The sequence below is a fragment of the Entelurus aequoreus genome, linkage group LG23, assembly GCF_033978785.1.
Source record: "Entelurus aequoreus isolate RoL-2023_Sb linkage group LG23, RoL_Eaeq_v1.1, whole genome shotgun sequence".
Taxonomy (NCBI): Eukaryota; Metazoa; Chordata; class Actinopteri; order Syngnathiformes; family Syngnathidae; genus Entelurus; species Entelurus aequoreus.
In genome coordinates this window covers 32,385,753-32,403,252 of record NC_084753.1, presented here as the reverse complement: position 1 = coordinate 32,403,252, position 17,500 = coordinate 32,385,753, and the positions used below count along the sequence as shown (strand labels likewise).

The 17,500-nt window shown below is 34.8% G+C and overlaps 1 protein-coding gene across 1 annotated transcript in view; it reads right to left on the bottom strand.

Moving 5' to 3' along the window:
• Positions 1–17,500, bottom strand: part of snap25a (synaptosome associated protein 25a) — a 66,353-nt gene that overhangs the window by 26,495 nt on the left and 22,358 nt on the right. Inside the window, exons 2-4 of the mRNA XM_062034764.1 lie at positions 13,207–13,352; positions 8,814–8,855; positions 4,845–4,893 (exon numbers count right to left, since the gene is read on the bottom strand). Of these exons, the coding sequence (XP_061890748.1) occupies positions 4,845–4,893; positions 8,814–8,855; positions 13,207–13,278 (163 nt within the window). The 5' untranslated portion in view covers positions 13,279–13,352. The remainder of the gene's footprint in view (positions 1–4,844; positions 4,894–8,813; positions 8,856–13,206; positions 13,353–17,500) is intronic.

Genomic DNA, 17,500 nt, shown 5'->3' with positions numbered 1-17,500 from the left:
AACTGCCTCAAGTTGTTGCTCGGATTAAATAAAATGACATAACTTGTCTTCTACATATACAAAGTGCAACATTAAACAGTTTCAAGTCAACTCAGCTTCCCCCCCCCCCCCAGCCTTGAACTCTGGTGACTTTCACTCAATCTTCATGTTTTTGGCCAGAAAAATCAGTTTATCTACATTGTCTGCAGAAAAAGCAGACCTGCTTGTAGTTACAATGTCTCAGTGGGTCAAAATCTAGTTTTTAATGCAAGATGGTCTTAAATCTGCTGCTATAAAAACATTTGTTATTGCTTTAGCCCTGCCTGACTCGCCGAGGAGAGGCTGCTTGAATGCGGTGTTTGCACGACGCTCGTCTTTCTCTTCGTTGAAGCGATGTTCACTTGGGGGTGGTGACGCTTCAAATGGGTGAGCATGTTTGACGTGTTGTCAGAGGCATACCCTACTGCTGCTGAACAATTTTGGCAAACCTCCGTCCTCCATTGTTGTATCGCAACGCGAAACCTTAGTGTTCCCAAACGGGAGATTTTAACGAGACAGGAGGGTCTTCCAGCTCTGGCTTTTACATGTTGTCGTAGTCCGGTCGCTGCTAGCATGCCATGTGTTGTGCTTCGGTGTGCATTGTTTACACAACGTGCGGTACGCTACTTAATAGGTCCGTGTGGAAACTCGTTCGGTACACCTCCGAACCGAACCTCCGTACCGAAACGGTTCAATACAAATACACATACCGTTACACCCTTAGTTTATATGCATGTCACCTATAATTATTACCACTACTGTATATGCTCATTTACTTTATATTTCTATTTTCATGTACTGATGATGTCCAATACACACTTGCATGCTAAACCACATTTTGTTGCCTGTATTATACGTGTGCAATGATTCTACTATCTAATTGAGATGCAACATTATTTTATAGCTTTTGTGTTATAGATTAGTGTTTCTTAACCATAGGGCCATTGTCGGGCCAGGAAGGCCTTCTAAAGGGCCGGCAAAAAAAATATGTGTTGTATGTAATGCACTTTTCCACCACTTGTGGCAGTAATGACAATATCAAGCAAACAGAAGAAGTCTGCAGCTAAAGTTTCTTAAGCGCAAAAATGATGACTAAAGTGGTGAAGCTGTATTTTCATTTGCACTTTCATTTTATTGGAAGTTTACGGAGCCCCTAAAGGGACATGGGGGAAAAAACATTTTTATAATTTTTTTTTTTTTTTTTAGACATGTATCTCGTGCACATGAGAAACTTTCTCGTGCACAAGAGAAACTTTTATGAAGTTATAAAAAAAAATTTTTATAATTTTTTTTTTTTTTTTTTTTTTTTAGACATGTATCTCGTGCGCACGAGAAACTTTTATAAAGTTATATAAAAAATGTAAAAAAAATTATATATATATATTTTTTGTTAGACATGTATCTTGTGCGCACAAGATAGTTTCTCGTGCGCACGAGATACTTGTCTAAAAAAAAAAATTTGTATTTATTAATTTTTTTAGACATGTATCTCGTGCGCAACAGAAACTATCTCGTGCGCACAAGATACATGTCTAAAAAATAATATAGTATATATATATATAATTTTTGTAATTTTTTTTTATATAACTTTATAAAAAGTTTCTCGTGCTAAAATAAAAAGAATTATAATTCCCCCCCCCCCCCCCCCCCCCCCCCATGTCCCTTTAGGGGCTCCGTAGAAGTTATATCAAGAAACACTTATTATTAATTTAGTTTACATATGTTAGCACAAAATTGTACGCAAAGAAAAGTTGTCAGTTATTTAAGCGTCCCTTCTATGCATTATATTTGGTTAGTGCTTATTTTTCTAATCAGCCTGACCAAAGTCTAGAAGATTTATACGTTGAATAAATCATGCTCTTTTTGTGATCATGTCATTTGACAAGGTTGTAAACTGTAAGGTTAGATACGATTAAAATAAAGACTAAAAATTACTAATCCAGTGGTAATATTGGAGTGGGCCCCTGGCCCCGAGGTCAAAAAAGGTGAGAACACCCTTTATAGTTGCCAGAGTTATGTCTAATATATCTCATTAACAATTAATTTATTTGGTTTCAGAACAAAACTTAATTTAATAAGATGTGGACACCCCTGCTCGATGCGGTTAGTGAGGGCCACAACCACATGACCACCTTCAAGGTGAATTACATAAGCATTGTTTAGGTTTTCAATAACCACTTTGGATAAAAGTCAATAGATTTTACAGTGTGGTTATATTTGGTGCCTTCTGGGGTTCATTCGAATTATCAACTTGTCATATCTAAGCTTCGGTTTGGGGGCCACAAAGAGCCTGGAATTCATGCGGCCCCTGCATCTGCGCATGAGTCCAAGGAACATAATTGTGCATTGAAGGAATCTTTCACGCCAGCCCGATTGTTACAAACGCTGTATTTGTGCATTTTGTCATGATCCACGTTTCACACTGCAAAGCATCAAATGTACCAATTATTAGGTGATAGGTTTTTTTTTTTTACTAGGGAACCAAAAGAGCTCCCAGCATGCCTTGTGACACTCGATTGTCAGAATGAAACCATAACCTGATAAATGGTACATCAGATGTGGGTATGAATGACAAAAAACACACAAATCTAGCATTATTTAGCGCAAGGGTACACTGCAAAAAGTGTTCAAAAACAAGGGAAAAAAATACAAAAATGAGGGGTATTTTATTTGAACTAAGCAAAATTATCTGCCAATAGAACAAGAAAATTTGGCTTGTCAAGACTTTCCAAAACAAGTAAAATTAGCTAATCTCAATGAACCCAAAAGTACCTTAAAATAAGTATATACTCACTAATAACAAGTGCACTTTTCTTGGTAGGAAATAAAAAAAGAGACCTTTTTGCTCATAATGTTGAAAAATATTCTTAAATTAAGTAAATGCTAGTGCCATTATCTTGACATAATGATATGCGCTCGGCATTACATTTCTTGTTAATTTCTTAATGGAAAGGCAACAAGGCAACCGCTTGTTACTCGCGGGGTCTCCTAGCCGTCTAAAAATGCATTTTTCCATCGATAACATGACATTATCGCGACAAGTGCGTGCTCTTTCAGTCAATTAGTGCGCATATATACAGCCCGGCCCAAAAATTTTTTAATTGTAATTTTGAAGAATTTATCTGAACTGTACTACTATATGAGTATGTGTTTTCTATTGTTTCATTGAAAGTAAAACAGTTGTTTTAATTATGAGACACAATTGTGTCAAAATCATGATTTTTTTTTTCCATGCTTGAAATAAGAAATGATTACTTTAAAAAAGTAGTTTTATACGTGTGAGTGTTGATGACACAGCTTTGCAACAGTTGATATTCTAGTTTCAAGCATGTTTTACTCAATATAGGTCATAACATCTCAGCAACAAGCTGTAATATCTTACTGAGATCATTTAGGACCAAAACCCTTAAAACAAGTAAAACACTAACATAAAAATCTGCTTAGTGAGAAGAATGATCTTATCAGACAGAAAATAAGCAAATATCACCCTTATTTGAGATACTTAATCTTACTTAGATTTCAGTTTTTGCAGAGTACATCATGAAGTGGGCCGAAATTTCAGGGGCCGGACATGTAAATGTGCATGTTATATTCCTTTGAGACGGCGTCGACTTAATTACAAAATAAACATGGGCTTTCACACTGCACTGTCAATAAGTTCATTATTCTGCCCTCGCTGAATCGTTTTCAGCGTGCGCAGCTAGACAGATAGTTAACAGTTAATTATTTTCCTTTCTCAGTTGTATTTCTTTACAACTCTTCCTTCATTTAGGTTTGTACGGAGCCCCTAAAATTATAATTAAAAACTTTTTTTTTTTTTAAACATGTATCTCGTGCGCATGAGAAACTTTCTCGTGCGCACGAGATACATGTCTAAAAAAATAAAAAAGTAAATAATACAATTTCCCCCCATGTCCCTTTAGAAGTTATATCAAGAAACACTTAAAAAAAATAATATATATATTTTATTTTTTTAGACATGTATCTCGAAACTTTCGCGTGCACACAAGAAGCTTTTTATAAAGTTATAAAAATGTTTTATAATTTTTTATTTTTATTTTTTGTAGACATGTATCTCGTGCGCACGAGAAACTTTTTATAAAGTTATAAAAAAAAAATTATAATTTGTATTTTATTTTTTTATATAACTTTAACGTGCGCAGCTAGACAGATAGTTAACAGTTAATTATTTTCCTTTCTCAGTTGTATTTCTTTACAATTCTTCCTTCATTTAGGTTTGTACGGAGCCCCTAAAATTATAATTAAAAAAAAAAAAAATTCAGACATGTATCTCGTGCGCATGAGAAACTTTCACGTGCGCACATGTCTAAAAAATACATTTAAAAAAATAAAAAATTATAATTTTTTTTATTTGTATTTTTTATAACTTTATAAAAACTTTCTCTTGCGCACGAGATACATGTCTAAAAAAATAAAATAAAATATGAAAAAAAAAAATTCCCCCATGTCCCTTCAGGGGCTCCGTAGGTTTGCAAGACTGAAAAAAGGAAAAAAAAGACGTGTGTTCTTGTCTCTCATAATGATTCTGAACGATAGGCCAAATTCCAAAGAAAAGTGCAGATTCCTCTTTAATTTAAGCCTAGGTGAGTACGTGTGTGGTGAAAGATTCCTTGGACTGGTGCACGTGCCCATGTGCAGGGGCTGCATGCTGCTTGTGTGTGTGTGTGTGTGCGCGTGTGTGTGTGTGTGTGTGTGTGTGTGTGTGTGTGTGTGTGTGTGTGTGTGTGTGTGTGTGTGTGTGTGTGTGTGTGTGTGTGTGTGTGTGCGTGAGTGTGTGTGGACGTCGCATCCTTGTTTCCACTTACCTCCTTGTTCATCCAACATAACCAGTGTCCTGATGCCGGCATCTTTGCTCTACTCCAAATTAGGCGTGAGGACACAAAAGGAGAGGGAAACAAAATGGGAGTCAGTGAGAAAACCCCGCAGAGTTTGTGAGAAAATATTTGCTGCCTTCACTGCAAAAAGTCAGTGTTCAAAAACAAGAAAAGAAAAAAAATACAAAAATGAGGGGTATTTTATTTGAACTAAGCAAAATTATCTGCCAATAGAACAAGAAAATTCGGCTTGTCAAGACTTTCCAAAACAAGTCAAATTAAAGCTGCAAGCAGCGATGGACGGGACCGACTTTGAGGGCTCATAAAATCCAAACCGGAGCAGTAATTCAAACTCTTTCATCAACTTTTAATCAGAAGGGTTCAATCTCTCTCCTGTGCTAATTTGAAGCTGACACGACAAACGCGCTCAGAGGAGATAATGTTTGAAAAAACGTGACTGTTTTTACACAACTTTTGTTTTGAAGGGGGAATTGCAAACTTCCTGTTGATTTTTGCTGGGGGTTGTCAGTGTATGAAATATAGGTCTAAGTGAGACATACTTGCCAACCCTCCCGTTTTTAGCGGGAGAATCCCGGTATTCAGCGCCTCTCCCGACAACCTCCCGGCAGAGATTTTCTCCCGACAAACTCCCGGTATTCAGCCGGAGCTGGAGGCCACGCCCCCTCCAGCTCAATGCGGACCTGAGACTGAGTGGGGACAGCCTGTTCTCACGTCCGCTTTCCCACAATATAAACAGCTTGCCTGCCCAATGAACGGAGAAGTTAAACAGGACAATACTGCCATCTAATGGATAGCCACCGGAACACTGAAATTCAAGTATTTGTTTTCTTTTTTGTATGTAAATAAAATATATGTATATATATATATATATATATATATATATATATATATATATATATATATATAGCTAGAATTCACTGAAAGTCAAGTATTTCATACATATATATATATATATATATATATATATATATATATATATATATATATATATATATATATATATATATATATATATATATGAAATACTCGAGTTGGTGAATTCTAACTGTAAATAACCACGCCCCCAACCCTCCCCCCCACCCCCGACCAAGCCCCCACCCCCCACCTCCCGATATTGGAGGTCTCAAGGTTGGCAAGTATGAAGTGAGACCTACATAGAGGTTTTTGTTTCATGTCTCTATGACATTCCTACTGGGAGTTACAGGCAGTTTTGTCTGTGTTTTCTTCCTAGGGGGAGCTAGAGCGCAATTTTGAGTTTTGGGGTTTCGTTTTTTGATTAGATCGCAATTTTCGCCAGTCCTGATGTGTGTGTCCAATTTGGTGAGTTTTGAAGCATGTTAAGGGGGTCAAATTACAGCTCAAAGAGGCGGTGGTATAATAATACAACGCTAGAAATTCAATAGGGTCCTCTGTCCCAAAGGGACTCTGTCCCTAAAAACACAAAAATGAGGGGTATTTTATTTGAACTAAGCAAAATTATCTGCCAATAGAACAAAATTCGGCTTGTCAAGACTTTCCAAAACAAGTCAAATTAACTAACCTCAATGAAGCCAAAAATACCTTCAAATAAGTATAATCTCACTAATAACAAGTGCACTTTTCTTGGTAGAAAAGTGCTCAATATGTTGAAAAATATTCTTACATTAAGTAAATGCTAGTGCCATTATCTTGACATAATGATTTTTTTTTTTTTCACGCTTAAAGTAAGAAATGATTACTTTAAAAAAGTAGTTTTATACTTGTGAGTGTTAATGACACGGGAGAACCAAACCCAATCATCCACAATCCTGCTCCTCACCCTCCATCACCCACACACTGCACCTGGCTCGTCCCCATGCACCTAAATACTATTCTACTGCATACACGCCGCTAATCTGGCATGCATGGACACACACACACACACACACACACACACACACACACACACACACACACACACACACACACACACACACACACACACACACAGCTGCCTCCTCAGCAGTTGATGAGGAAGGCCACATTGATTTAGGAGACGTGAGCAGGCAGCAAAAAGGCAACACTGCTGTATAAATTATTCTGTAATTCCCCAAGCAGTAGCAAAGTGTCTCTGGGGGAATTCCCAAGCAGTCAACATGTTCTCCAGCAGCCACTAAATGTGCCTTCTCACCCTCCTCTGCTGAAAAGATTGATACGTTTTCATATTGATAACTTTTATTATTACCAGCGGATATCAATTCCATCAAAGATCGGTGTTGCAACTTAATAGTTCCTCCAAGGTTATGGTCTTAGTTTATTTACAACATGCATACACTTACCATTTAGTACAGAGGTGTCCAAAGTATATTATTATATACAAGTATATTATTATATATGTGTGTGTGTGTGTGTGTGTGTGTGTGTGTGTGTGTATATGTATATTTACGTGTGTATATATATATTATATATATATATATATATATATATATGTGTATGTATATGTGTATACATGTAGATATATATATATATATATATATATATATATATATATATGTGTGTATGTATATGTGTATACATGTAGATATATACATATATATATATATACAGTACATGTTTATATGTGTATATAAATATGTACGTGTGTATATATGTATGTGTGTTGGATGTCTGTATATATAAATGTGTGTATTTAAATGTATATATCCATCAATCCATTTTCTACCGCTTATAGCTGAGATAGGCTCCAGCACCCCCCGCGACCCCAAAAGGGATAAATGTATATATAAAAAAACATTTACACGTGTGTGTGCACGCGTGCGTATGTGTGTATTTGTATGTATATATATATATGTATATATATATGTATATATATATATATATATATATATGTATATATATATATATATATATATATATATATATATATATATATATATATATATATATATATATATATATATATATGTGTACATATATACATATCACAAATTATGTAATATACATACAATATATAGTATATATAATGCATATATACAATATATATATATAGTGTCTATATGTATTGTATGTGTATATATATATATATAAACATAGTATATATATTGTGTACATATACATACATATATGATATATATACACATATTTATAATATATAGATATATACACATATATAAATATAGTATATAATATATATACATATATAATATATGTACACATATATATAAATATACACATATATAATATATATACATATATAATATACATACATATATAATATATATCTACACATATATAAATATACACATATATAATATATATACACATATATAAATACACACATATAATATATATATACATATATATAAATATAGTATATTATATACATATATATATATATAATATATATACACATATATAATATACATACACACATAATATATACACATTTCCAGTATATATATATATATATATATATATATATAAATACACACATATATAATATATATACACATATATATAAATATACACATATATAATATATATATACACACATATAATATATACATATATATATATATATATATATATATATATATATATATATATATATATATATATATATATATATATATATATATATATATATATATATATATAAATACACACATAAATAATATATATACACATATATATATATAAATATACACATATAAAATATATACACACACATATAATATATACACATATATATATATACACACATATATAATATATATACACATATATAAACAAAATATATATACGTATATATACACATATGTATACGTTATGTTCTTTCTCTGTTTTCATTCATTGCTGTTTTAATTCTCCTGTATTGTACAGAACTTAGTGATTTTTTTTCTGTCAGAAGCGCTTTATGAATCAAATATATTTCCTTTGATCCAAGAAAAAAGACAATGAGAATATTTGAAGTTTGCTTACCTCTTCCACCAGCTGCAGCATACGACGAGTGCTCTCCAGGGACTGTGGACAAATATCAACTTGTTAGTTCAGGCTATAAACACAAGATGTTACTCACATTCAACATTATAACAACATTCAAGTTAGTAAGGATGGAACATTCCTGACACGTGTATACCGTCCAATCAAAGCCCTTCATTCCACCACGGGATGTCGCCATCTTTCTCTTAAAGCCACGGCGAGAACTAAGTCAAGATGTTGTTTTGTTTCTCCATTTTTACAGCCCTTCTTTTAACTGTCGCCGCAAAACGGTTCATCGCACCGCCATTTTGTGCTCCATGCTGAATATTCTGCTGGTCAGTGTGAGTCATGGGGGGGTGGGGGGGTGGGGACTTCACTGAGGAGGAGATAAAAGACTCGCAAGGTCGAGCGCACTTATGAACACATGAATACACAAGGTGCATCAAGTGTGCATGAATATTCATAATGTTACTCATCAAGTGTGCATGAATATTCATAATGTTGTCATCCTTTCACCTGCAAGTAACACCTCAGTGTCTGTGCAGGGTGAATCATCTCAACGTCATTCTTGTAGAATGCAATCAAAACAAATACTAATATGGTATCATTATGATACCATTATGATATCGTTATGTATGTGATGGGTTTCCCACAGGAGGGGGGAGTGACACCGTCATTAAATCTGCATCATTGGCTTTGATGCATTTGCAAAAAAGTGAGTAAAAAAACATGGAAATTTGAATAAATACATTTAAAGGTGCACATGAAGTTTTTTTTGTTTGTAATGTTTTATGTCACAAACACAACTGAGCTTATAAGTGCTTTTTTGGGGGGGATATGTGTTTCTTAGCACCATTTTTTTAAGTTGCAAAATTTATATTAAAAGTAAAAAAATTCATTACTTTATGGGGAATTATTTGTAGAATTTTGAGGATTTTTTTTTGGATTCTATCAATTTTGTAATAAGGCTGCAACGTAACAAAATGTAGACAAAGTGAAGTGTTATTATTGATATTTGAGTGCAGGAGGGTGTGACATCATCGTCAAATTTGAATATTTGGTTGTGATACATTTGCAAAAAAGTGAGTAAAAAAACATGAAAATTAGAAAAACAGTAAAAAATTTAAAAAAATGAAGATTACAATAAATAAATGTAAAAGGTACAAATGAAGTTTTTTTTAAATCTCTTTTTGCTTTTAATGTTTTATGTCACAAACACAACTGAGCTTATAAGTGCTTTTTTTTAGGGGTGGGGGGTGACATGTGTTTCTTAGCACCATTTTTGTAAGTTGCAAAATTTATATTAAAAGTAAAAAGATTATTACATTATGGGGACTTATTTGTAGAATTTTGATGATTTTTTTTTGATTCTATCAATTTTGTAATAAGGCTGCAACGTAACAAAATGTGGACCAAGTGAAGTGTTATTATTGATATTTGAGTGCAGGAGGCGACATCATCGTCAAATTTGCATATTTGGCTGTGATGCATTTGCAAAAAAGTGAGTAAAAAAAAACATGAAAATCAGAAAAACAGTAAAAAAAAAAACATGAAAATTACAATAAATAAATTTAAAGGTGCACATGAAGTTTTTTTTCAATCTCTTTTTGGTTTTTAATGTTTTATGTCACAAACACAACTGAGCTTATAAGTGTTGTTTTTTTTGGGGTGGGGGTGGGGGTGACATGTGTTTCTTAGCACCATTTTTGTAAGTTGCAAAATTTATATTAAAAGTAAAAAAAATTCATTACATTATGGGGAATTATTTGTAGAATTTTGAGGATTTTTTTTTGGATTCTATCAATTTTGTAATAAGGCTGCAACGTAACAAAATGTGGACAAAGTGAAGTGTTATTATTGATATTTGAGTGCAGGAGGCGACATCATCGTCAAATTTGCATATTTGGCTGTGATGCATTTGCGAAAAAGTGAGTAAAAAAACATGAAAATTAGAAAAACAGTAAAAAATTAATATGAAAATTACAATAAATAAATTTAAAGGTGCACATTAAGTTTTTTTTTAATCTCTTATTTGTTTTTAATGTTTTATGTCACAAACAACTGAGCTTATAAGTGCTTTTTTTAGGGGTGGGGTCGGGGGTGGGGGGTGACATGTGTTTCTTAGTACCATTTTTGTAAGTTGCAAAATTTATATTAAAAGTAAAAAGATTATTACATTATGGGGAATTATTTGTAGAATTTTGAGGATTTTTTTTGGATTCTATCAATTTTGTAATAAGGCTGCAACGTAACAAAATGTGGACAAAGTGAAGTGTTATTATTGATATTTGAGTGCAGGAGGGTGCGACATCATCGTCAAATTTGAATATTTGGCTGTGATGCATTTGCAAAAAAGTGAGTAAAAAAAAACATGAAAATCAGAAAAACAGTAAAAAAAAAAAATATGAAAATTACAATAAATAAATTTAAAGGTGCACATGAAGTTTTTTTTCAATCTCTTTTTGGTTTTTAATGTTTTATGTCACAAACACAACTGAGCTTATAAGTGTTGTTTTTTTTGGGGTGGGGGTGACATGTGTTTCTTAGCACCATTTTTGTAAGTTGCAAAATGTATATTAAAAGTAAAAAAATTCATTACATTATGGGGAATTATTTGTAGAATTTTGAGGATTTTTTTTGGATTCTATCAATTTTGTAATAAGGCTGCAACGTAACAAAATGTGGACCAAGTGAAGTGTTATTATTGATATTTGAGTGCAGGAGGGTGTGACATCATCGTCAAATTTGCATATTTGGCTGTGATGCATTTGCGAAAAAGTGAGTAAAAAAACATGACAATTAGAAAATCAGTTAAAAAAAACATGAAAATTACAATAAATAAATTTAAAGGTGCACATGAAGTTTTTTTTTAATCTCTTTTTTGTTTTTAATGTTTTATGTCACAAACACAACTGAGCTTATAAGTGTTGTTTTTTTGGGGGTGGGGGTGACATGTGTTTCTTAGCACCATTTTTGTAAGTTGCAAAATTTATATTAAAAGTAAAAAAAATTCATTACATTATGGGGAATTATTTGTAGAATTTTGATGATTTTTTTTGGATTCTATCAATTTTGTAATGAGGCTGCAACGTAACAAAATGTGGACCAAGTGAAGTGTTATTATTGATATTTGAGTGCAGGAGGCGACATCATCGTCAAATTTGCATATTTGGCTGTGATGCATTTGCAAAAAAGTGAGTAAAAAAAACCATGAAAATCAGAAAAACAGTAAAAAAAAAAAACATGAAAATTACAATAAATAAATTTAAAGGTGCATATGAAGTTTTTTTTCAATCTCTTTTTTGTTTTTAATGTTTTATGTCACAAACACAACTGAGCTTATAAGTGTTGTTTTTTTTGGGGTGGGGGTGGGGGTGACATGTGTTTCTTAGCACCATTTTTGTAAGTTGCAAAATTTATATTAAAAGTAAAAAAATTCATTACATTATGGGGAATTATTTGTAGAATTTTGAGGATTTTTTTTGGATTCTATCAATTTTGTAATAAGGCTGCAACGTAACAAAATGTGGACAAAGTGAAGTGTTATTATTGATATTTGAGTGCAGGAGGGTGTGACATCATCGTAAATTTGCATATTTGGCTGTGATGCATTTGCGAAAAAGTGAGTAAAAAAACATGAAAATTAGAAAAACAGTAAAAAATTTATACGAAAATTACAATAAATAAATTTAAAGGTGCACATGAAGTTTTTTTGTCTCTTTTTTTTGTTTTTAATGTTTTATGTCACAAACACAACTGAGCTTATAAGTGCGTTTTTTTTGGGGGGGGGGGACATGTGCTTCTTAGCACCATTTTTGTAATTGCAAAATTTATATTAAAAGTTAAAAAATTCATTACATTTTGGGGAATTATTTGTAGAATTTTGAGGATTTTTTTTTATTCTATCAATTTTGTAATAAGGCTGCAACGTAACAAAATGTGGACCAAGTGAAGTGTTATTATTGATATTTGAGTGCAGGAGGGATGCGACATCATCGTCAAATTTGCATATTTGGCTGTGATGCATTTGCGAAAAAATGAGTAAAAAAGATACAAATTTGAATAAATATGAAGTTTTCTGCCGCTTCTTTTTGTTTTTATATTTTTTGATGTCACAAACACAACTGAGCTTAGAAAGGCTTGGGGGGGGGGGGGGGGGGCACTGACATGTGTTTCTTACTCTCTTTATATAAAGTTGCAAAATGTATTGAAAAAAATATTTTTTGAAAAGTCATTAATTACATTATGGGGTATTGGAAAAATGATGAGGATGTTTTTATTCTAATAATTTTGTGATTAGACATCAAATGTTATCCATATTTGAGAGTATTAATAAGATTTCCCTAGTGACAAGTTCATGTTGAGAATATTCTGATGAAAATGTTCTTGTCACCTCGTCAGCCAGCTGGTCGGCACGTTGCTGCATGTCTGACAGCTCGTTACGCATGTCGGCGTCGTCGGCCATGGCGGCTGCTGGCTGTGGGGGGAGGAGAGGCTCTCCAACAGGAAGTCAAGATCCTAGAGGGAATCCCCAAAGAGCTGCGGGGAAGACAGAAGACCCAGGAAACATGTGATCAGCTGTCAGTATCGTCAATGATATCACTTGCAAGCGTACAGTATAGTCAAGCCTCAATGATATCACTTGCAAGCGTACAGTATCCTCACACGTCAATAATATCACTTGCAAGCATACAGTATCGTCACACATCAATTATATCACAAGCGTATAGTATAGTCATTGATATCACTTGCCAGCATACAGTATCGGCACACATCAATGATATTACTCGCAAGCGTACAGTATCCTCACACGTCAATGATATCACTCGCAAGCGTACAGTATCCTCACACATCAATGATATCACTTGAAAGCATACAGTATCCTCACACGTCAATGATATCACTTGCAAGCGTACAGTATTATCACGTGTCAGTGATATCACTTGCAAGCATACAGTATCCTCACACTTCAATGATATCACTTGCAAGCATACAGTATCCTCACGTGAATGATATAACTTGCAAGCATACCGTATCCTCACACGTCAATGATATCATTTGCAAGCATACAGTATACACACACGTCGATGATATCACTCGCAAGCATACAGTACCCTCACACGTCGATGATATAACTCGCAAGCATACAGTATCCTCACAATTCAATGATATCACTTGCAAGCATACAGTATCCTCACACGTCAACGATATCACTTGAAAGCATACAGTATCCTCACACGTCAATGATATCACTTGCAAGCACACAGTATAATCACACGTAAATTATATCACTTTCAAGCATACAGTATCGTCACGTGTCAGGGATATCACTTGCAAACATACAGAATCGTCACACAATGATATCACTTGCAAGCATACAGTATCGTCACACAATGATATCACTTGCAAGCGTACAGTATCGTCACACAATGATATCACTTGCAAGCATACAGTATCATTATTTATTATTATAATATCACTTGCAAACATACAGTATCCTTACGCATCTGTGATATCACTTGCAAACGTACAGTATAGTCATTGATATCACTTGCAAGCATACAGTATCCTCACATGTCAATGATATCACTTGCAAACATACAGTATCGCCACACAACGATATCACTTGTAAGCGCACAGTATGGTCACGCATCAATAATATCACTTGCAAGCATACAGTATAGTCATGTGTCAATGTTATCACTTGTCAGCGCACAGTATGGTCACGCATCAATAATATCACTTGCAAGCATACAGTATAGTCATGTGTCAATGTTATCACTTGCAAGCGCACAGTATGGTCACGCATCAATAATATCACTTGCAAGCATACAGTATAGTCATGTGTCAATGATATCACTTCGAAGCATATAGTATCATCACACATTAACGATATCACTTGCAAGCGTACAGTATGGCCACACGTAAATTATATCACCTGCAAGCATACTGTATTGTCATGTGTCAAAGATATCACTTGCAAGCGAACAGTATCATCACACGTCAATGATATCACTTGCAAGCGAACAGTGTGGTCACACGTCAATGATATCACTTGCAAGCGTACAGTATGGTCACACGTCAGTGATATCACTTGCAAGCGTACAGTATGGTCACACGTCAGTGATATCACTTGCAAGCGTACAGTATGGTCACACGTCAGTGATATCACTTGCAAGCGTACAGTATCATGCCTGCTGCACTCATGAGTTGAGGTTGAGCAGCCAGCAGTGAAAGTCAAACCACAAACATTTGTTTACGTTTGCTAAGTGCTTCATTTGTAGACGCTCCCTGCTGTAAATATGTTTACGTTTGCTAAGTGCTTCATTTGTAGACGCTCCCTGCTGTAAATATGGACGCTCTAGTTTAGTCACTTCATGGACGGAGAGATAAACACCTTCTTGTTCAGCCGCCATTTTATCTTTATTTCATATCTCTCTACCAGCTTGCATGTTAAATATGAGATATCATGGCAGGGTGTTTACTTGTGTGTGATATCATGTGCGATACAAGCCGTCCTGCAAAGTGTTTACTTGTGTGATATCATGTGCGATACAAGCAGCGTGTTTACTTGCGTGTGATATCATGTGCGATACAAGCAGCGTGTTTACTTGTGTGTGGTATCATGTGCTATACAAGCAGTGTTTACTTGTGTGTGATATGTGCGATACAAGCAGAGGGTTTACTTGTGTGTGATATAATGTGCGATACAAGTAGAGTGTTTACTTGTGTGTGATATCATGTGCGATGCAAGTAGTCCTGCAGCATGTTTACTTTTGTGTGATATCATGTGCGATAAAAGCAGAGTGTTTACTTTTGTGTGATATCATGTGCGATCCAAGCAGTCCTGCAAAGTGTTTACTGGTGTGATATCATGTGCGATACAAGCAGCGTGTTTACTTGTGTGTGATATCATGTGCGATACAAGCAGCGTGTTTACTTGTGTGATCTCATGTGCGATACAAGCAGTGTTTACTTGTGTGATATCATGTGCGATACAAGCAGAGTGTTTACTTGTGTGTGATATCATGTGCGATACAAGCAGGGTGTTTACTTGTGTGTGATATCATGTGCGGTGCAAATAGTCCTGCAGCATGTTTACTTTTGTGTGAAATCATGGGCAATACAAGTAGGGTGTTTACTTGTGTATGATATCATGTGCTATCTAAGCAGTCCTGCAAAGTGTTACTTGTGTGATATCATGTGCGATACAAGCAGCGTGTTTACTTGTATGTGATATCATGTGCGATACAAGCAGTCCTGCAAAGTGTTTACTTGTGTGATATCATGTGCGATACAAGCAGCGTGTTTACTTGCGTGTGATATCATGTGCGATACAAGCAGCGTGTTTACTTGTGTGAGGTATCATGTGCTATACAAGCAGTGTTTACTTGTGTGTGATATGTGCGATACAAGCAGAGGGTTTACTTGTGTGTGATATAATGTGCGATACAAGTAGAGTGTTTACTTGTGTGTGATATCATGTGCGATGCAAGTAGTCCTGCAGCATGTTTACTTTTGTGTGATATCATGTGCGATAAAAGCAGAGTGTTTACTTTTGTGTGATATCATGTGCGATCCAAGCAGTCCTGCAAAGTGTTTACTGGTGTGATATCATGTGCGATACAAGCAGCGTGTTTACTTGTGTGTGATATCATGGGCGATACAAGCAGCGTGTTTACTTGTGTGATCTCATGTGCGATACAAGCAGTGTTTACTTGTGTGATATCATGTGCGATACAACCAGAGTGTTTACTTGCGTGTGATATCATGTGCGATACAAGCAGAGTGTTTACTTGTGTGTGATATCATGTGCGGTGCAAATAGTCCTGCAGCATGTTTACTTTTGTGTGATATCATGTGCGATACAAGCAGAGTGTTTACTTTTGTGTGAAATCATGGGCAATACAAGTAGGGTGTTTACTTGTGTATGATATCATGTGCTATCTAAGCAGTCCTGCAAAGTGTTTACTGGTGTGATATCATGTGCGATACAAGCAGCGTGTTTACTTGTGTGTGATATCATGTGCGATACAAGCAGCGTGTTTACTTGTGTGATCTCATGTGCGATACAAGCAGTGTTTACTTGTGTGATATCATGTGCGATACAAGCAGAGTGTTTACTTGTGTGTGATATCATGTGCGATACAAGCAGGGTGTTTACTTGTGTGTGATATCATGTGCGGTGCAAATAGTCCTGCAGCATGTTTACTTTTGTGTGAAATCATGGGCAATACAAGTAGGGTGTTTACTTGTGTATGATATCATGTGCTATCTAAGCAGTCCTGCAAAGTGTTACTTGTGTGATATCATGTGCGATACAAGCAGCGTGTTTACTTGTATGTGATATCATGTGCGATACAAGCAGTCCTGCAAAGTGTTTACTTGTGTGATATCATGTGCGATACAAGCAGCGTGTTTACTTGCGTGTGATATCATGTGCGATACAAGCAGCGTGTTTACTTGTGTGAGGTATCATGTGCTATACAAGCAGTGTTTACTTGTGTGTAATATGTGCGATACAAGCAGAGGGTTTACTTGTGTGTGATATAATGTGCGATACAAGTAGAGTGTTTACTTGTGTGTGATATCATGTGCGATGCAAGTAGTCCTGCAGCATGTTTACTTTTGTGTGATATCATGTGCGATAAAAGCAGAGTGTTTACTTTTGTGTGATATCATGTGCG